At 52.7% G+C, this 20,099-nt stretch overlaps 2 protein-coding genes across 7 annotated transcripts in view; both read left to right on the forward strand.

Annotated features, from left to right (window-relative positions):
• The first annotated feature begins 272 nt into the window (after nucleotides 1-272).
• On the forward strand, nucleotides 273-7,236 carry mfn2 (mitofusin 2). 2 transcript variants are annotated; one of them, XM_057039657.1, is made up of 18 exons: nucleotides 273-623; nucleotides 1,128-1,309; nucleotides 1,409-1,544; nucleotides 1,654-1,816; nucleotides 1,968-2,092; nucleotides 2,169-2,277; nucleotides 2,348-2,455; nucleotides 2,529-2,682; nucleotides 2,761-2,828; nucleotides 2,907-3,028; nucleotides 3,700-3,826; nucleotides 3,901-4,005; nucleotides 4,545-4,647; nucleotides 4,780-5,000; nucleotides 5,086-5,241; nucleotides 5,520-5,716; nucleotides 5,795-5,929; nucleotides 6,453-7,236. In XM_057039657.1, exons 2-18 carry the CDS (start codon nucleotides 1,132-1,134, stop codon nucleotides 6,520-6,522), a joined length of 2,277 nt encoding a protein of 758 aa, XP_056895637.1. In that variant the 5' UTR covers nucleotides 273-623; nucleotides 1,128-1,131; the 3' UTR covers nucleotides 6,523-7,236. The 2 variants fall into 2 exon arrangements, with proteins under 2 accessions (XP_056895637.1, XP_056895636.1); XM_057039656.1 differs by having other exon boundaries at nucleotides 2,529-2,828.
• Nucleotides 7,237-10,902: 3,666 nt separating this feature from the next.
• Nucleotides 10,903-20,099, forward strand: part of LOC130530330 (paired box protein Pax-7-like) — a 27,934-nt gene continuing 18,737 nt past the window's right edge. The window contains exons 1-4 of one of the 5 annotated variants that reach the window (XM_057041394.1): nucleotides 10,903-11,272; nucleotides 11,678-11,913; nucleotides 12,366-12,507; nucleotides 12,763-12,891. In XM_057041394.1, the coding sequence (XP_056897374.1) occupies nucleotides 11,188-11,272; nucleotides 11,678-11,913; nucleotides 12,366-12,507; nucleotides 12,763-12,891 (592 nt within the window). In that variant the 5' untranslated portion in view covers nucleotides 10,903-11,187. Of the gene's footprint in view, nucleotides 11,273-11,605; nucleotides 11,914-12,362; nucleotides 12,508-12,762; nucleotides 12,892-20,099 lie in introns of all 5 variants that reach the window. The other 4 variants (XM_057041396.1, XM_057041393.1, XM_057041395.1 and 1 more) reach the window with 4 other exon arrangements.

Raw genomic sequence — 20,099 nt, forward strand, 5'->3', positions numbered from 1 at the left:
GGTGGGGAACATGTCCTCCACTGTCCCAACAAATGCTCAAAAGAAACAAGATACCATTTTTACAGAGTTATCGGGGAGAAATTCAGAGGATGTTGTATTTAGGGCGATTTTTAGAAGTAACGGGGCCTCGTGGTCAGATTTAGGCCCGAGGGTCCTCCAGTCCAGGAGGTGGCGGTACTGCACCCGCGAGCGGTTGGTGACGCCACAAAAACAGAAGAAGAAGAAGAGGGGTCGCTTTTTGTGTTGGATACTGCTGTTTCCTGACGGAGGATTTACGCCGGTGCACTGCGCGATGTTATCGCGATACTTGCCTGCCTGGTAAGGTCGGAGCTGTCGACGCGAGCGGGTCCTTTCCAGCCCAGAGTCGGTCCGTCCAAACTTGGACTATTAAATCCAAGGTCAATAATAGATTTTGGACGTCGTTTGTGATTCTGACCGAGTCTATGCGATCGGAATTACGGCTGAAATCAAATTTAATGACATTCGCCATCGCTTGAACTCCGTGACGCCCCCTTAGCTTAGCATAGTTAGCAGCATAGCAAGGTTGGATCAGTCGGTTCAGGTATTTCTACACCCGATCAAGATGCAAAAGGATCATTTGTGAGGAAAGACCCCCATTCACGGTGAGTAACTTAAATAAAACCCAGCTTTTGTCTCATCCTTGTGAGGAAAATTTAGCATGTTTGATGAGCTTTTCTGTCCACACGACTTGAAAAGAGGCTCGTTTGTTGGCTCAGTGTCCCCCAGCTCGCATTCAGCATTTTAGAGCATTTCATGTCGTTACAATAAAACAGCACTAAATTAAGCTGGAAGATGTTTTAGAATAAGATGATTATGCACTCTAATAGCAGAAAATACACACACACACACACGTCTGCTGGACAGAAGCAACTTAATAAAATGAAATGTTAACTTTTACAGTTGCTGTGAAAAAAGCTGGGACACATTTGGGTGACATTCGAGGCACCAAGATCCAAGAATACTCAGAATGTCAAAAGGTTTTTGGGTTTGCTGAGTGAAAACTGACCATAAATTTGACCGCTGTCAGTTACCGTCAACACTTTGTGCCCTAACTTCACCTTTAAGAGGGTGATCACTTTATTGGAGCGTCTCATTCCTCTGCCCAGTGCCATGTCTCTGGTGTTCTCTCGACCCAATACCAACGCACTCCACGGAAAGAAGGATAAGAGACTGATGGCGGAGGTGAACGCGTCGCCACTCAAGCATTTCGTCACTGCAAAGAAGAAAATCAACGGGATCTTTGAACAGCTGAGCGGCTACATCAAGGAGAGCGCCTCCTTCCTGGAAGGTGACGTTTCTCAGTTCCATTAATAAGAGAACATCTCACCAGGCCATGAAGATCTGTTCCAAAAGCTTCAGACACTCAGAAAGGATCTTTACATACCAGATACTCACAAGAATGACGAGCTGGACCCGGTCACCACAGAGGAGCAGGTTCAGGAGGTCTGTGGCTACCTGGCCAAGGTTGCTGGGATCGGAGAGGTTCTGGCCCGCAGGCATATGAAGGTGGTCTTCTTTGGGAGGTACGACCGTCAATTCCATTGACTTCCTGCTGTCTCTGTCCTCAGTGTCCTCATTGTGGGGAGGACTTGTGCTCAAATGTTCTGAGACGGTCCCACATTTGTTCTGTAGGACGAGCAATGGGAAGAGCTCGGTGATCAACGCGATGCTGTGTGACAAGGTTCTGCCGTCCGGGATCGGACACACTACCAACTGCTTCCTGAGGGTGGAGGGCACTGACGGCAACGAGGCCTTCATCCTCACAGAAGGCTCCGAGGAGAGGAAGAGCATCAAGGTGTTGGTCACATGCTTCTGTAGCTCACGGTTCAGCCCGGCTCCTCTGGGCTCCCAGAGAAGATGGACCTAAGGGGACGGGGACGGGGACGGGTCCTCCATCCTCCACTCAGACTCCTGTTGTGTGTGTGTGTGTGTGTGTGTGTTTGCAGACCGTCAACCAGCTGGCTCATGCTCTCCATCAGGACGAGGACCTGGACGCCGGCAGTCTGGTCTGTGTCATGTGGCCTAAAGCCAAGTGTGCCCTGCTCAGGGATGATCTGGTTCTGGTGGACAGGTCCGAGCCGCGATCCAAATCAACAAATGCCCCGTTTGTTTCCTGGTGTCACCAGCGTGTGTGTTTCCTCCTGCAGCCCAGGAATCGACGTCACCACAGAACTGGACAGCTGGATCGACAACTTCTGCCTGGATGCTGATGTCTTTGTTCTGGTGGCCAACTCGGAGTCCACGCTGATGCAGACGGTGAGCCCGGCAGCCCGGCTGCGCTCGTGCGCTGGGGGAAAGGTTTGACTGTCGCACCCTGTCTGTCCAGGAAAAGTCCTTTTTCCACAAGGTCAACGAGCGGCTCTCCAGCCCCAACATCTTCATCCTCAACAACCGCTGGGACGCCTCGGCCTCAGAGCCCGAGTACATGGAGGAGGTGAGTGTGCAGCACCTTTGACCTCGGAACCTTTGACCCAACGTCTGCGAACGGGCTGTGGTTGCTGTGTCAGGTCCGTCGGCAGCACATGGACCGATGCTCCAACTTCCTGGTGGACGAGCTGGGCGTGGTGGACCGGGCTCAGGCTGGCGATCGCATTTTTTTCGTTTCTGCCAAGAAGTTCTTCTTCAGGCCTGTGCAGAAAGCTCAGGGAATGCCTGAAGGAGGTGAGCATGCCAGAACCATGCCGGGCTCAGAAGGTTCCACAGAGGAGGAGCATCACCTGTCCTGCCGTCTGCTTTCAGGTGGAGCTCTGGCTGAAGGCTTTCAAGCCAGAATGTTTGAATTCCAGAACTTTGAGAGACGGTTTGAGGTAAGAAAATGTCACCCTGTGGGCCGGGCTGGGTCGGGTCGGGCCGGGCCAGCGGACTCACGGAGCTGCTGCTTGCAGGAATGCATCTCTCAGTCGGCCGTGAAGACCAAGTTTGAGCAGCACACCGTGAGAGCCAAGCAGATCTCTGAAACCCTGCGCCACATCATGGACTCGGTCCACATCGCAGCACAGGAGCAGAGGTGAGAGGGCAAGACGGGCGCGTAGAGGGCAGGACGGGCGAGTAGAGGGGCAGGACGGGCGAGTAGAGGGGCAGGACGGCGAGTAGAGGGCAGGACGGGCGCGTAGAGGGCGGACGGGCGCGTAGAGGGCAGGACGGGCGAGCAGAGGGCAGGACGGGCGAGCAGAGGGCAGGACGGGCGAGCAGAGGGGAGGGCAGTACGGGGCGAGCAGAGGGCAGGACGGGCGAGCAGAGGGCAGGACGGGCGAGTAGAGGGCAGGACGGGCGAGTAGAGGGGAAGGACGGGAGAGCAGAGGGCAGGACGGGCGAGCAGAGGGCAGGACGGGCGAGCAGAGGGCAGGACGGGCGAGCAGAGGGCAGGACGGGCGAGCAGAGGGCAGGACGGGCGAGCAGAGGGCAGGACGGGCGAGCAGAGGGCAGGACGGGCGAGTAGAGGGCAGGACGGGCGCGTAGAGGGCAGGACGGGCGAGTAGAGGGCAGGACGGGCGAGGAGAGGGCAGGACGGGCGAGCAGAGGGCAGGACGGGCGAGTAGAGGGGCAGGACGGGAGAGCAGAGGGCAGGACGGGCGAGCAGAGGGCAGGACGGGCGAGTAGAGGGGCAGGACGGGCGAGTAGAGGGCAGGACGGGCGAGCAGAGGGGCGCTGAGCCTCCTCTGAACTCTGGTTTTCCAGACTCTACTGTCACGAGACCAAGGAGGAGCGCCAGGACCGCCTGGAGTTCATAGACAAGCAGTTGGACCTGTTGACGGTGGAGTGCAAGGCCAAGATCAGGAAGATCACAGAGGAAGTGGAGAAAGAGGTGAACCTGAGCTTCAGGGGCCACAGACGAGCTTTTCCCAGATGAGCTAACGACCACTCTGCTTGGCTGCTCAGGTGTCCAACGCCATGGCCGAGGAGATCAGGAAGCTCAATGTGCTGGTGGATGACTTCCACATGGAATTTCACCCATCATCTGTGGTGCTCAAAGTCTACAAGAACGTAAGTTTGCCCTCGTCTCCAGGGTTCTTGGTGTCCTCATCACACATAGCGGCTCAGCCTGGAGGCCTCCAGGTCTTCTGGAGCCAGGTCCTCAGTTCAGACTGGAGCCAGTGTTGGACACACAGCAGGACCAAAGTACAGGACAGAGCTCCACCTTTATCCTGTGTTGTGTAAGAACTGTTGGGCCGTCACGTTCTTGTTGAACTTTGGAGCCTCTGATATGGAGCACAGCCAGAAACCCTCCCTGGATTAGCACCTGTGGCAAAGCTCAGAACAGCCTGAGCTCCAAACCCAGCAGGTCAGTAGCTGGAGCCACAGCTGACCGGAGGATTAACAGGTATTATTAGCAAGGCTCCTCAGTGTCCCAGGGCCTCCTCCAACAACCGTCTGGACTGCCTGTTGGGTTCTGCACTAGAACATCAAACCCACATGACAGTTCTTCATCACTGAGCGTATGCAGAAGTTAGCCAGTTACTGTGGGTCAGCTGTCAGAAATGACCCCCTGACCAGCCTTCTACCACCATGGTTCCTCCTTTTAGGAGCTCCACCGGCACGTGGAGGAGGGGCTGGGCAAGAACATGTCGGAGCGGTGCTCCACCTCCATCACCAGTTCTCTGCAGGCCACACAAAGCGACATGATCGGTAAGACTCGCCCGGCTCCTCTCTGTCCACATGAAGGTCCTGATCCAAACCCAGACTCTGCAGGTGGGTATGGACGTTAGCGAGGAGCTCAGTGTTCCTGACAGGGTTCCTGTTGTTTGGCTCCATCTTTAGAGGGTCTGAAGCCTCTGCTGCCACATCCAGTGCGCGAGCAGGTGGACAAGCTGGTCCCTCGGCAGTGCTTCAGCCTCAGCTACGACCTGGCCTGCGACAAGCTGTGCAGCGACTTCCAGGAGGACATCGGCTTCCACTTCTCCCTGGGCTGGACCATGCTGGTCAACCGCTTCCTGGGGCCCAAGAACACTCGCCGAGCTCTCATGGGCTACAGCGACCAGGTGAGATCTTGGTGTGTGGGTGCGTCAGCGGGTCTGTGTGATGAGGTCATTTCCTGTCTGACACTGGAGCTGTGCCCCCCCGCAGGTGCCCCGGTCCCTGGCCCTGACCCCCGTCAGCACCAGCATGCCTCCATTCCCACAGAGCTCCGTCACCCAGGAGGAGCTCATGGTCTCCATGGTGACCGGTCTGGCCTCGCTCACATCCCGTACCTCCATGGGAGTCCTCGTGGTTGGAGGCGTGGTGAGCGCACACGCACACACACATGCATGCACACACACACACACACACACACACACACGCACGCACACACATGCACACACATGCACACACACACACACACACGCACACATGCACTCACACTAACTCATATCCTCACTCTTTTCTGGATGATGGAGGGATGATGAGGGATGATGAGGGATGATGAGGGATGGCAGCTTTATTCAGTGAAGGACTCTGGTCCAGGTCCAGGACCAGGACCAGGAGCCCTGCTCCAGTCTTGAGATGTTTGCTGTGTGCAGATCTGGAAGGCGGTGGGCTGGCGTCTGATCGCTCTGTCTTTTGGCCTCTACGGGCTCCTGTACGTGTACGAGCGGCTCACCTGGACCACCAGGGCCAAGGAGAGGGCCTTCAAGAGGCAGTTCGTGGACTACGCCAGTGAGAAGCTGCAGCTCATCGTCAGCTACACCGGCTCCAACTGCAGCCACCAGGTCCAGCAGTAAGTGAGCTGCTCACCAGCTGGGAGGAACGTTCCCAGGATGGAACCCGTTGAGCTTCTCCCGTTTGTGCTCATCAGGGAGTTGGCGGGAATGTTCGCTCAGCTGTGCCAGCAGGTGGACGTCACCCGGCAGAACCTGGAGGACGAGATCACGGACATGAACAAGAAGATCGAGCTGCTGGAGAACCTGCAGAGCAAAGCCAAGCTGCTGCGGTAACGCCCACACACACCACACACCACACACACACACACACTCGCCCACACACACACCACACACACGCGCGCCCACACACACACACACACACACACACACACGCCCACACACACACGCCCACACACACACCACACACACGCGCCCACACACACACGCTCCCACACACACACACACACTCTCCCACACACACACACGCCCACACACACCACACACACGCGCCACACACACACGCGCACACACACACACACACCGCCCACACACACACACCGCGCCCACACACACACACGCGCGCCCACACACACACACGCGCCCACACCACACACACGCGCCACACACACACACACACGCGCCCACAACACACACACGCGCGCCCACACACACACACGCGCCACACCCACACGCGCCCACACACACACGCGCCCACACACACACACACGCGCCCACACACACACACACGCCCCCCCAGGGCAGCGCTCAGCCCGTGTTTGAAGTGTGTGTGTGTGTGTGTGTGTGTGTTGTCAGGAACAAGGCCGGCTGGCTGGACAGTGAGCTGAACATGTTCACTCAACAGTACCTTCAGCCCAGCAAGTGAACGCCGTCTGAGAGAGAGCGCCACCTACAGGAGCAGGAAGGTGTGGTCCCAGAGGGGGGTGCGTGGGTGCGTGCACGTCTCTCCTCATCATTGACTGTAGCAGCGGCACACGGCTGACACGTGTTTGTGTTCATGTATGTGAGCGGCCACGTCATTTACTCCCTTCATGGTAGAAGAGAAGAGGCTGCTGAAGCTTTCATCAGAGCGCGACGTGCACACATCCGTGTTCACGTGCACACATCCGTGTTCACGTCACGATTGAGCAGCAGGAGTGAAATCTTTCTTTATTTTGCCCTGAAGCTGAAAACATCCTGAGCAGCTTCTCAGTCACGCTTGTAGTTGAACATGTGTCCACCAGGGGGCGTAGAAACCAAGCTGGGTCTGCTGAGGTTCCTGGTGAAGATGAGCCTCCTCTTCCTCCCCCCTGGTGACAACCTCAGTGTCTTTGTGGAACTTTGCTTTGCACTTTTCAAACATGTAGAGTCGCGTGGTTTTATCCAACAAGCTTTAGACCGTGAGTGGCGCCACCGTCCCTCCAGCCCATGTAGGAAGGATATCCTGCAGTTACTGCAGCCGGACACAGGGGGCGCTGCAGGCGGGCGGAGGCTCCGCTGAAGACACGACGCACTTTATTCACCTGCTGCAAGATTGTGTAAATAAATGGGAATAAGCTGCATGTGTGCGTAAAATAAAAGTGATGTTTGTGAGCACTCATCTGGCTCCTCGTTTATTCTCATTTACCACTTTTAATTTAAAAGAATATAAAAGTTGGGACATTAAAGGTGAGAATGATGGATTGTTGTTGCTGTGAAAACGGTTTCAGCCGCTCTTAATATCAACCTTCCGCCCAAATACTAATAAATGAGACAAACGGGCAAATTTATTTTCTGTGATGTGAGAAGTGAAACGAACGAATAAAGTCGAGGCCGCCGTTTAATTAATAAAATATCAGAATTCAGATTAAAGGAGGAGGTCAGAGGGTCCGAGCTGGTGTTCTGCTGCCGTGAACTCTCATGAGGAAAAATATCGATGCGCCACAGAAAATAAGGTAAAAAGACGTTTCAAATGTGTGTGTGTGCGTGTGTGTGTGTGTGTGTGTGTGTGTGTGAGCTCACACACGTTTAAATCTATGTTTATATTAATTGTATATTAATTGTTTCATTGTTTGTTTCCAGTCGTTTTCCTCTCGGCAGCAGCAGCTTTTTACAGCTGAGCCTCTGAACAACAAAGGGAATTCATCTTTGATCCATAAAAGTGAAGATGGTGTCAGACGGGACCATCAGATGTTGTGCAGCTGTTACTGAAGCGCTCATCTTCGTCATCATCTTCATCCTCCTCACAACATCCAGTTTTATCCTGTGAAGAATCGCTGGATGAATGGACGCCTCAGACTTCATCTCCGCAAACAAAATGCATCTTGCATGGTGGCTCTGCGTTGCCGGGGCAACAAAATGGCAACATTGATGCCGGAGGTGCCTTCAGCCTCATGAAGGTCTCATGCTCTGCCCGACTTGTGAGTCCGGCTTGTTCTCCCTCTAATCGCCTGTGAAGGACGACGTTAGCGATGCTTCGGACCGGCGGCGGCGCGGCGGCGAGCAGCAAAAATATCCTGACCATAAGAAATCAGAAATGTCTCCGGAGCCGCCTTCAAGTCTTTGGACCTTCTGTTTCATGTATGTTTCATTCTAAAGTTGGTCTTTTCATGTTTACAGAACAAAGGAGGAACATCTGTGGAGACGTGGGCAGGTTCTCCGCAGGTTCTCCGCAGGTTCTCCGCAGGTTCTCCGCAGGTTCTCTGCAGGTTCTCCGCAGGTTCTCCGCAGGTTCCTGGGCTCAGACGGGTGTCGGGACCAGGAATCTGTAGCAAATGACCCCTCTAATCCTGATTACTGAGCTTCTGCCACAGTGGCCAGGACACTCACACGTCCCCTGAGAATGGATGTTGGGAAAAGTATGGAAATATTCTCTTCATCTGAAATCGGATTAGCGTGGAAGCTAACATTTGTGTTTCACTTGTTTAGTGAAACCTCCAGGATTTCTCACGCAATTCATCACCCAACTTCCTGTTTCACAAGAGAGTGAAGCAGTGGAATCAATTCATCACTATCTCCCAGTAGAACCAGTCATTTATTCTTTTCCTGTCTCAGTAACTCCAATGATGCTAACAGGTAGACAAGATCAGAGGTGATGAAGATGCTCCTCAGATGCTCCTCAGATGAGGAAGACTCCTCAGAGGTGATGAAGATGCTCCTCAGATGTTCCTCAGATGCTCCTCAGATGAGGAAGACTCCTCAGAGGTGATGAAGATGCTCCTCAGATGTTCCTCAGATGAGGAAGACTCCTCGGAGGTGATGAAGATGCTCCTCAGATGCTCCTCAGATGCTCCTCAGATGCTCCTCAGATGAGGAAGACTCCTCAGAGGTGATGAAGATGCTCCTCAGATGCTCCTCAGATGCTCCTCAGATGCTCCTCAGATGAGGAAGACTCCTCAGAAGTGATGAAGATGCTCCTCAGATGTTCCTCAGATGAGGAAGACTCCTCGGAGGTGATGAAGATGCTCCTCAGATGCTCCTCAGATGCTCCTCAGATGTTCCTCAGATGCTCCTCAGATGCTCCTCAGATGAGGAAGACTCCTCAGAGGTGATGAAGATGCTCCTCAGATGTTCCTCAGATGAGGAAGACTCCTCGGAGGTGATGAAGATGCTCCTCAGATGCTCCTCAGATGCTCCTCAGATGAGGAAGACCACATGAGGAGACTCTTTGTGATGGGAGGGCTCATTCACGCTCGGCCACCATGATCGATTAAGTGAGACCAATGGAGAGTGTGTGTGGTGACCTTGGGAGCATCATGTGCTTCACACACTCTCTCTTTGTGGCATCTGCGAACGTATCGAAGCGATTAGCAGCAAACAAGCTGGTCACATGATGGCGAGGAGGACGTGTTGGACAGAAATATCTGCTGAACTAACGAGGTCCTGAAGGTCCAGAGCTGCTCAGCGTCCTCCTGGTGGAGCCCGTTCTGCAGGATCTGAGGGAGTCTGGACCGATCTGGAGGTAATCCCAGGTTTATGGGATGGATGCCAGGCTGCTAGCATGCTAAACAGGATCGCGTGTGATCCGAGAACAAAACAACACTGTTCCTAATTTGAAAAGAACAAAACTTGTCTGGATTTGAACTTTAAAGTAGCAGAACATGAAAATAGTCACTAAAAGTACAAAAGTTTCAGATAAAGGACATCAGCAAAAGTAAAAGTGTAGATTCTGACTGAAAAGAACAGAAATTAGCTTTAAAATCCAAACACTTTCCAATCAACGCGACCATGAAATTAGCTTCAGAGAATTATTTTCATTTAGCTGGAAAAATCTAAAAACCTAAATCAAGTGATTACGAGCAACACCGACAGAGTTTAAAACAAAATGATCCATCAAAAATCACTCTTCAACTTCACACATTTCAGGTCCTCAGGAGGAAACTCCATCTCCCAGCATCCTTCACTCTCAGAGCCATTGTGACGCACAGCGCCCCCTTCAGGACGCCGCTGTTCGCGCTTTTCTTCCTTCAGAAGGAATCAAAGCAGGTTTGATTAAAAATGAAAGAAACATTCACTTTTTTAAACAGTTTAACAGTTTCCTGGACAAAAAGTCTTTTTAGCATCAACAAAAACATGTATTTCCTGTCGTAATATGAAATGTTTCTTTGAATACGTCCAGAACGGAGCATCTCTAGTGTTTATGTTTTATTCCATAAAATCATGGAAATTAATGTCCAGATCGATTTGCAATAATCATCCAGAGAGCCGGAAAATGTTTCAGCTCTGTCTTAAATTAAATAAATTATATTAGTGGTAATTATGACAGTGTTGAGTTTTACAGGGAATTACACAAATGAAAGTTTATTTAATGTTTGTTTCAGGTTGGAACAAGAAAAACTCGTTTGAACCCAAATGTGGAAACGAGATTTTAGCTGCAGCTTTGAAATTAATTTAAACATTTTTATGTGACGTATGTGTGTGCGTGCGTGTGTATATTTATGTGTGTGTGTGTGTGATGTGTGTGTGTGTGTGTGTTGTGTGTGTGTGTGTGTGTGTGTGTGTGTGTGTGTGTGTCTGTGTGTGTGAGAGAGAGTGTGTGCGTGTGTGTGTTTATGGGGATGTGTGTGTGTGTGTGTGTGTTGTGTGTGTGTGTGTGTGTGTTTGCGTGTGTGTGTGTGTGTTTGCGTGTGTGTGTGTGTGTGTGTGTGTGTGTGTGTGTGTGTGTGTGTGTGTGTGTGTCCTCATTCCTATTGGCTGCCTAAACTCTTCGGAGCTGTTCCTAGTGGAACCAGGGGGACCCAGAGAACCTATCGGCGCCCGCCCCCCCCCCCCCCCCCCCCCAGCTGGACCAGGCTGCTCCCCGAGCCTCAAGTGTTCCTCCGCTCGGTTAAATAGACGAAACTCCTTCACAAGCAGAACAAACAGTCAACACATGAGCGGCGGCATCTTCTGCGTTCTTCTCAGTCTTGTTCCCCTCAAACGCGAGAACCTCCGGTCTGGCCCTGCTGGTTCCTGGTTCTGGCCCTCCTGGTTCCTGGTTCTGACCCTCCTGGTTCCTGGTTCTGACCCTCCTGGTTCCTGGTTCTGACCCTCCTGCTTCCTGGTTCTGCTCTCCCCTCGCCTCAATGGTACCATGTCGTCTCTGCCAGGAACCATTCCGCGGATGATGCGTCCTGCTCCCGGACAGAATTACCCCCGCACCGGGTTCCCTCTGGAAGGTAGGCTCCCCGTCCTCCGGGCCTCTCACGCACACGCTCGGGCCGCAGTCGCAACATTTAAATATTGGTGTGTTTTTGGAAAAAACATTTAATTTATCCGATTTATCTAATTCATCTGATTTAATTTCAATTCTAAATTGAACGTGAGTGAAACACTCACGGAGCAGAAAGTTTTCTGCTCGCTGCTGATTTTTTTTACGGTCAAGAATTAAAACCGAACCGCGACGGGGTTTCTGGTTCCGTGTCCTGGGTCGGTCCTGCTTGGACCGAACCTTCGGACACGGAGGGAGGAAGAGGGCCCAGGTCCTCAGCATCACCGTTATACTCATTTAGGTGGAACAACCAGCCGCGGCTCAGTTGTGCAGAATAAAGTGCAGCTCTGAAGCGGACGTCCTGTCCCCACAGTGTCCACGCCGCTGGGACAGGGACGCGTCAACCAGCTCGGCGGGGTGTTCATCAACGGCCGCCCGCTGCCCAACCACATCCGCCACAAGATCGTGGAGATGGCCCACCACGGGATCCGGCCCTGCGTCATCTCCCGCCAGCTGCGCGTCTCCCACGGCTGCGTGTCCAAGATCCTCTGTCGGTACCAGGAGACGGGCTCCATCCGGCCCGGAGCGATCGGAGGCAGCAAGCCCCGGGTGAGAGGGGGACCGTTATTAAGCAGGTTATAACACAAGAGCGCGCGTAATAACACCGCCGGCAAAAACAGTGTTCTTATTAATAACGCCAACAAAAATAATTTTATCAATAACACCACGACCACAATATTATTATTATTAATAACTCCGACAAATAATATTATTATTAATAACTCCGACAAATAATAATAATAATAACTCCAACAAATAATAATAATAATAATAATAACTCCAACAATAATAATAATAATAATAATAATAACATCAACAATAAGATTATCAATAATAATATTATTATTAATAACACCACCACCACCAACAACAACAACAATAATTACAACAATAATAATAATAATACTAATGTTTTATTAGTAGCAATCATTTTAAAAGGCCTTGAACGCATCACCGACCCTCACCGACTCCTCTCTGCCCCCGCGGCCCCCCCGCAGCAGGTAGCCACGCCGGACGTGGAGAAGCGGATCGAGGAGTACAAGCGGGACAACCCGGGAATGTTCAGCTGGGAGATCCGGGATAAGCTGCTGAAGGACGGGGTGTGCGACAGAAGCACGGTCCCTTCAGGTGAGGCCTCCTCCGGTAAGCGCCCTCTGCTCCTTTATTATTATTATTATTATTATTATTATTATTATTATTATTATTATTATTATTATTGTTATTGTTATTGTTATTATTATTATTATTGTTATTATTAGTACTATTATTATTACTATTATTACTATTATTAGTACTATTATTATTATTATTATTACTATTATTAGTACTATTATTATTATTATTGTCTGGATATTATAATATTATTATTATTATCTGAAGTCATCTTTTTGCCTGCAGTCAGTTCGATCAGCCGCGTGCTGAGAGCTCGATTTGGAAAAAAGGACGATGAGGAGGAGTGTGATAAAAAGGATGAAGACGGGGAGAAGAAAACCAAACACAGCATCGATGGAATCCTGGGGGACAAAGGTAGGCCATGCGGGGGCACCAGGCCGCGCCGCGCGCCGGGGCTTTAGGCACCGCGGGGGCCGCTCCTGCTTTGAACTCAGTCTCCGCCGCGATTTGTCTACAAATTGGACCCAAATTGGTCGTTTTGTCGCTGGGAGTATTTCCGCCTCTGAGACGGCTCCGGCCTCCCCAGAGCCGCTGCATTATTAATGACGCGGCGCGGCGGCGCGGCGAGGCGGCGGAGCGGCGGCGCGGCGAGGCGGCGGAGCGGCGGCGCGGCGAGGCGGCGGAGCGGCGGCGCGGCGAGGCGGCGGCGAGGCGGCGGCGCGTCGCGCTCCCGCAGCGCCGCTCAAACCTTCCCCCGGAAGCAGCGCTGACGGTGGACCGAGTGATTTAGTGATAAAAGAACGGATGAGGGGTCGCCGCGTCTCAGGGGCCAGGAACCTGTCCGCGTGCACGGTTGCCTCAGGGTCAAAGGCAGGAATGTGATCACGTTGATTTTGGTTTCACATCATTTCTGTTTGGAGCCTAAATATTCCCAAAGTTGATTTATGTGAAAACGATGTCATAATTTTAAAATTGAATGTGATTTCTGACACACTTATCCGTATTCCGACATCACTGAAAGATATTTCCGTTTTGAAAGGAACCGATCAATCGATTTAATACTGATTAGAACAGTTAAACAGAGGGTGACACTTAAATCCATTGAAGTTGGATATTTTATAAGTGACACTTTATAGGCAAGAATTAAACATTTATCTCAGAAAATAAGAGAAAAAAGCGGAAGCATCAGGATCAAAGAGGATTTGGTGTAAAATCATTGATGTTGCTTCTTAATCATCTGGACCTGATGGTTTGGGGTCGCTGCCTCTGATTGGCTGTGTGTCTATTTGAATTTGGGCCTCCCAGTAACCATCTGACTGGTTTGACTGGTTAATGAGCTGCGCCCATTACAGCTGCTAATGGAAGTGCTGCTGCGGTGGCTGCTGGCGGCTGGAAGAGCTGCGAGGCCGTAGGAGCAGCTTTATCCCATCAGCCTCTCTGGCTGCGCCGTCCTGTTCAGGAGCTTTAGAGCAGATTAAATTGAGCCTTTTCTTTCTTTTCACTTTCATCTCTCGGCTTCACTTCGCTGCAGCTTCAGCCGGCGGCCAAACGTTCAACGTTTCTGCTGCTTTCTTCTCAAAGACTTCATTTGCTGGATGTTTTTGGCGGCACCGAGCTGACGGTTGTTCAGCTTCTCGCTCATTTTTAATAACAGAACTTTCATATTTATGATTGAGCTGTTTTCATGATCCTGACAGCTGAGAATCATCGTCAGAGTAATGAAGGCTGATAAACGTTTGTCCAGCATAAAGGCGGATATTTGTTGACTGTACTGGTCCCACTGGAATGTTCCGCACCGGCCTGTACTGGTCCCACTGGAATGTTCCGCACCGGCCTGTACTGGTCCCACTGGAATGTTCCGCACCGGCCTGTACTGGTCCCACTGGAATGTTCCGCACCGGCCTGTACTGGTCCCACTGGAATGTTCCGCACCGGCCTGTACTGGTCCCACTGGAATGTTCCGCACCGGCCTGTACTGGTCCCACTGGAATGTTCCGCACCGGCCTGTACTGGTCCCACTGGAATGTTCCGCACATGAACTAAAGCTACATGACTGACGTCTTTCAGCTGCCGTTATTGACTCTGGGTTAACTGGGAACGTCCACTAGAGTCCAGAATAAATCCCATCCTGAGAGCGGTGTGTGTGTGTGTGTGTGTGTGTGTGTGGTGTGTGTGTGGGTGTGTGTGTGTGTGTGCGTGTGTGTGTGTTGTGTGTGTTTGTGGGGGGGGGTCCTGGGGCGCTCACACTTTCCTGCTCCATCACTGCAGAGTTGAAATTGAGGGAGACCCAAATGTTGGCTGAAGATAACACAATCATCTCAGGCTCATCCTGGGCAGCACTCGGCTCCATTAAAGTGGGATTAACCTCCCCAACACCCCCCAATACCCCCCAACACCCCCCAATACCCCCCAACACCCCCCAACACCTCCTACACTCCCCAATACCCCCCAACACCTCCTACACTCCCCAACAGCCTCATAATTCCCCCAACACAAACTGTATAATGTTTAAAGCAACATTTTATATATATATATATGTGTGTGTGTGTGTGATTTTCTGTGTGTGTGTGTTGTGTGTGTGTGTGTGTGTGCGTGTGAGTGTGTGTGTGTGAGTGTTGTGTTGTGTGTGTGTGTGTGAGTGTGAGTGTGAGTGTGAGTGTGAATGTGAGTGTGTGTGTGTGTGTGTGTGTGAGTGTGAGTTGTGCGTGTGAGTGTGAATTGTGAGTGTGAGTGTGTGTGTGGTGTTGTGAGTGTGTGTTGTGAGTGTGAGTGTGTGTGAGTGTGCGTGTGTGTGTGTTTGTGTGTTGTGTGTGAGTGTGAGTGTGAGCGTAGCGTGAGAGTGAGAGTGTGTGTGTGTGTGAGTGTGAGTGTGAGTGTGAGCGTGAGTGTGAGTGTGAGTGTGAGCGTGAGCGTGAGTGTGAGTGTGAGTGTGAGCGTGTGTGTTGTGTGTGTGTGTGGTGATTCAGTCTGTCGGGGCTGTACTCAGGTGGAGTCGATCTAATCCAGAACATTGACGATCCAGGACCTTCATCCGATGGTCATGTGACCACGTCTCTGACACCGGCTGGTGTCTCACAGGTTTCTGCTCAGCACCCTGAAGAGGTTCCTGTCTGTCAGGGTGGATCCTCTGATCCTCTGATCCTCTGGGGGTGTCTGTGGAGGATGAGGAGGTTCTGCTCCATCAAAGCTGCTGGAGACAGAACCTGGACCTCCAGCAGAACCCCAGACATGAATGAGACGTGTGTTTGGTGTGTCCTCACCTGCAGGTGGAGGCCTCATGGTTGGAGGAAACTGGGTCAGTGAGGCAGGAGAACACTGAGAGTTAATGTCAATAAAGAAACCAGGAGAGCAGTGAAGCACACACACACACACACACACACAACACACACACACACACACACACACACACACACACACTCACACACACACTCACACACTCACACACCACACACTCACACACCACACTGACACACACACACACTCACACACACACAACACACACAACAACACACTCACACACACACTCACCACACTCACACACACACTCACAACACTCACCCCCACACCACACCACACTCACACCTCACACACTCACACCTCACCCACACACCACACACACACACACACTCACACACACTCACACCACCCCAGCCCACTCACACACACACACTCACACAACACACCCTCCTCCCACACACACTCACACCACACACACTCCCACCCCACACACCTCACACCCCACACTCACCACACTCCCGCACCTCACACACCCACACACACACCACCCCTCACACCCCCACACACACACACACACACCATCTTAAATAATCTGCATTCAGATTTGGACAAAACCAGCAAAACTAAAATCTAGAAATTACTCAGATTAAATTTTTTATAAATCAAATTAAAACTCAATAATTTAAATTCAGTGGGAAATAAAATGCATCATTTTCTAAAGAAATGTTGAAACCATCGATTCTCTGGATGTTTGAGCAACAGTTTTTCTCTGAGAAAAGCAACATTTTTTGGGGGGGCAGCTGGGGGTGCTGGGGGGCAGCTGGGGGTGCTGGGGGCAGCTGGGGGTGCTGGGGGTGCTGGGGGTGCTGGGGGCAGCTGGGGGTGCTGGGGGCAGCTGGGGGTGCTGGGGGCAGCTGGGGGCAGCTGTGCAGCGTCCTGCCACCATCCTTAAACCCTTCTTTCATTTGGGCCGTCAGAATGCCAAGAATCTTGTCTGGCGGCGTCGGGAGGCCGAGCGCCGACAAAAGAGGAGCCGCTGACAAAGAGGGCGAAAAATGTGGGTTTGAAAACCTCCACGAGCGGGTCGTCCTCAGAGGGACAGGGGGGGACACCGGGGGGACACGGGGGGACACGGGGGGACACGGGGGGACACGGGGGGACACGGGGGGACACGGGGGGACACGGGGGGACACGGGGGGACAACGGGGACAGTGGACACGGACAGAACAATGAGGCCGCCGCTCATTAATCAGGCCGCCTTTGATTCAGCCTCCCGGAGACCCTGATCACACACGCCGCCGCGGCGCATTCGCCACCAGCTAATCATGTTCGCCTTAACGTGGGGGGGGGCAGGACCAGAACCACCCAAATGTAGCCTATCAGGCACCAAAGCGTTTGAGAACAGGAACTCATTTCATTATTATTAAAATGTAAATATTGTTTTGAGGGTGAAGGAAGCTCATCTGGGCCCCAGTAAGGGGGGGTGGGGTGGGGGGGGGGCGAAAAGACACATGAACACGTAAATTCCATAAGAATAGAAACTGAACATCCGATTGAGCCGCCAGTGTGGATCATTAAAGGTCTCTCATTTGAAAAGCTTCGGCCTCATCTCACACCCAGATGTTTCTCGTTGGCGGCGACGCTGCAGATTCCTGCGGCTTTGAACGCATCGCAGAGATGTTTATTGGTGGTTCTCCATCAGGAAGATGATGGCGATCACATGATCATTGGGAGCAGGAACGTTCCCGCTGCTCCGAACGGGCATTTTTGGCCTTTATTGAAGAGGCAGCAGAACAATCTGGGTCCAGCTCAGATTCGTGCTGGTTGGATCTTTGAGATTTCAGTGTTTCCTCACTATTGTTGAAATTAAAAATACTTTAAAATGATGAGAAATCATTGATAAGTAAAAGGAATTAATTCATTTTCATTTTGTTCCGTTCGTTCGTTCGGAGCGGTGATGGTTCATTGATCAGAGCCAGTTTGTAATTTGACATTAAAAACAAAATTTAATAATATTCATGTAATTTTTCTGATAAAATGAGCAGAAAAAGCTGTAAATTATGATTATTTTTTTTATGAAGCGAAAACCCCTGAACCAAATCTGCAAAAACACAATGATTGTTTTTGAAAAGGAATCCTCAGGAATTCTAGATTTAAACGCTCCGCTCCCCATTTTCTGACATGTTTTTATCGAAATAAAGAAGCAGCTGAATCATAAAAATCGGGGTTTCTGTCAACCGTGGTTTCAGAGTCTGGTTGATGTTTCGTGTTCAGGCAGAACAGCCGTGAACCTCCTCTCCTCTCCCCTCCCCTCCCCTCCCCTCCTCCCCTCCCCTCCTCCCCTCCTCTCTCCTCCTCCCCTCCTCCTCCTCCCCTCCTCCCCTCCCCTCCCCTCCTCTCCTCCCCTCCTCTCTCCTCCCCTCCTCTCTCCTCTCCCCTCCCCTCTCCCCTCCTCTCCTCTCCTCTCCTCTCCTCTCCTCTCCTCTCCTCCCCTCCTCTCCTCTCCTCTCCTCTCCTCTCCTCTCCTCTCCTCTCCCCTCCTCTCCTCTCCTCCTCCTCTCCTCTCCTCTCCTCTCCCCCCTCCTCCTCCTCTCCCCTCCTCCTCCTCTCCTCCTCCTCTCCTCTCCCCTCCCCCTCCCCTCCCTCCCCTCCCCTCCTCCCCTCCTCTCCTCTCCTCTCCTCCTCCCCTCCTCTCCCTCCCCTCCTCTCCTCTCCTCTCCTCTCCTCTCCTCTCCCCTCCCCCTCCCCTCCCCCTCCCCTCTCCTCCCCTCCCCTCCTCCTCTCCTCCTCCCTCCTCTCCTCCCCTCCTCTCCTCCTCCCTCTCCTCTCCTCCTCCCCTCCTCTCTCCTCTCCCCTCTCTCCTCTCCTCTCCTCTCCTCCCTCTCCTCTCCCCTCCTCCTCCCCTCCCCCTCCCCTCCTCTCCTCTCCCTCTCCTCTCCTCCCCTCCTCCTCTCCTCTCCCTCCCCTCCTCCCCTCCTCTCCTCTCCTCTCCTCTCCTCTCCTCTCCTCTCCTCCCCTCCTCTCCTCTCCTCTCCTCTCCTCTCCTCTCCTCCCCTCCTCTCCCCTCTCTCCTCCCTCTCCTCTCCTCTCCTCTTCCTCTCCTCTCCTCCCCTCCTCTCCTCTCCTCTCCTCTCCTCTCCTCTCCTCTCCTCCTCCCCTCCCCTCCCCTCCCCTCCCCTCCTCCCCTCTCCCCTCCTCTCTCCTCCTCTCCTCTCCTCTCCCCTCCTCTCCTCTCTCCCCTCCTCCTCTCCTCTCCTCTCCTCCCCTCCCCTCCCTCCCCTCCCCTCTCCTCCCCTCCCCTCCCCTCCTCCTCCTCTCCTCTCCTCTCCTCTCTCTCTCCTCCTCTCCTCTCCTCTCCCTCCCCTCCCCCTCCCCTCCCCCTCCCCTCCTCTCCCCTCCTCTCCTCTCCTCCCCTCCTCTCCTTCTCCCCTCCTCCTCTCCTCTCCTCTCCTTCTCCCCTCCCCTCCCCTCCCCTCCCCTCTCTCCTCTCCTCTCCTCCCTCTCCTCTCCCTCCTCCCCCCTCCCCTCCCCTCCCCCTCCCCTCCTCTCCTCCTCCCCTCCTCTAATCTCCTCCCCTCCCCTCCTCTCTAAGCCTGCAGCTGTCCACTGAGGGCTTTGTGGTGTCGACTATATCTTAGAGGGCCTCTTATTATGATATTTGCTCCCAGCTCTAATCTTTCTCACTGTTTATATTGACAGTCTGCACTTTTTTGTTTATGGCTATTTTTTGTCGGCTAAATAAAGACACGTGCACGCCGGTGCCCGTGGAGGGAGCAGATAAAGACTTTGCATTAATAGCAGTTTGCTAAGACATAATGCTCCATAAAGCTGCATCTTTGTGTGGGCTGGATTGAGTTCAGTGCCGGTTTTATGCAGCAGGATCTCAGCTACAGCTACAGCTACGGTTCCTCCAGCTCCCACAGCTCCCACAGCTCCCACAGCTCCCACAGCTCCTACAGCTCCATCAGCTCCATCAGCTCCTCCAGCTCCTCCAGCTCCCACAGCTCCCACAGCTCCTACAGCTCCCACAGCTCCCACAGCTCCTCCAGCTCCCACAGCTCCTACAGCTCCTCCAGCTCCTACAGCGACTCAGCTCCCACAGCTCCCACAGCTCCTCCACTCCTCCAGCTCCTACAGCTCCTACAGCTCCTACAGCTCCATCAGCTCCTACAGCTCCATCAGCTCCCACAGCTCCTCCAGCTCCTCCAGCTCCTACAGCTCCTACAGCTCCCACAGCTCCTACAGCTCCTACAGCTCCCACAGCTCCTACAGCTCCTCCAGCTCCTACAGCTCCTACAGCTCCCACAGCTCCTACAGCTCCTCCAGCTCCTACAGCTCCTACAGCTCCTCCAGCTCCCACAGCTCCCACAGCTCCTCCAGCTCCT

The sequence above is a fragment of the Takifugu flavidus genome, chromosome 8 (genome assembly GCF_003711565.1).
Source record: "Takifugu flavidus isolate HTHZ2018 chromosome 8, ASM371156v2, whole genome shotgun sequence".
Lineage (NCBI taxonomy): Eukaryota > Metazoa > Chordata > Actinopteri > Tetraodontiformes > Tetraodontidae > Takifugu > Takifugu flavidus.

What these genes read in the sequence shown, in the direction of transcription:
- mfn2 (XM_057039656.1), top strand. Translation starts at nt 1,132, where the DNA reads ATGTCTCTGGTGTTCTCTCGACCCAATACCAACGCACTCCACGGAAAG. An exon ending in GATCTGGTTCTGGTGGACAG is followed by an intron (nt 2,093 to 2,168) that starts GTCCGAGCCGCG and finishes TTCCTCCTGCAG; the next exon opens with CCCAGGAATCGACGTCACCA. An exon ending in TCCTCGTGGTTGGAGGCGTG is followed by an intron (nt 5,242 to 5,519) that starts GTGAGCGCACAC and finishes TGCTGTGTGCAG; the next exon opens with ATCTGGAAGGCGGTGGGCTG.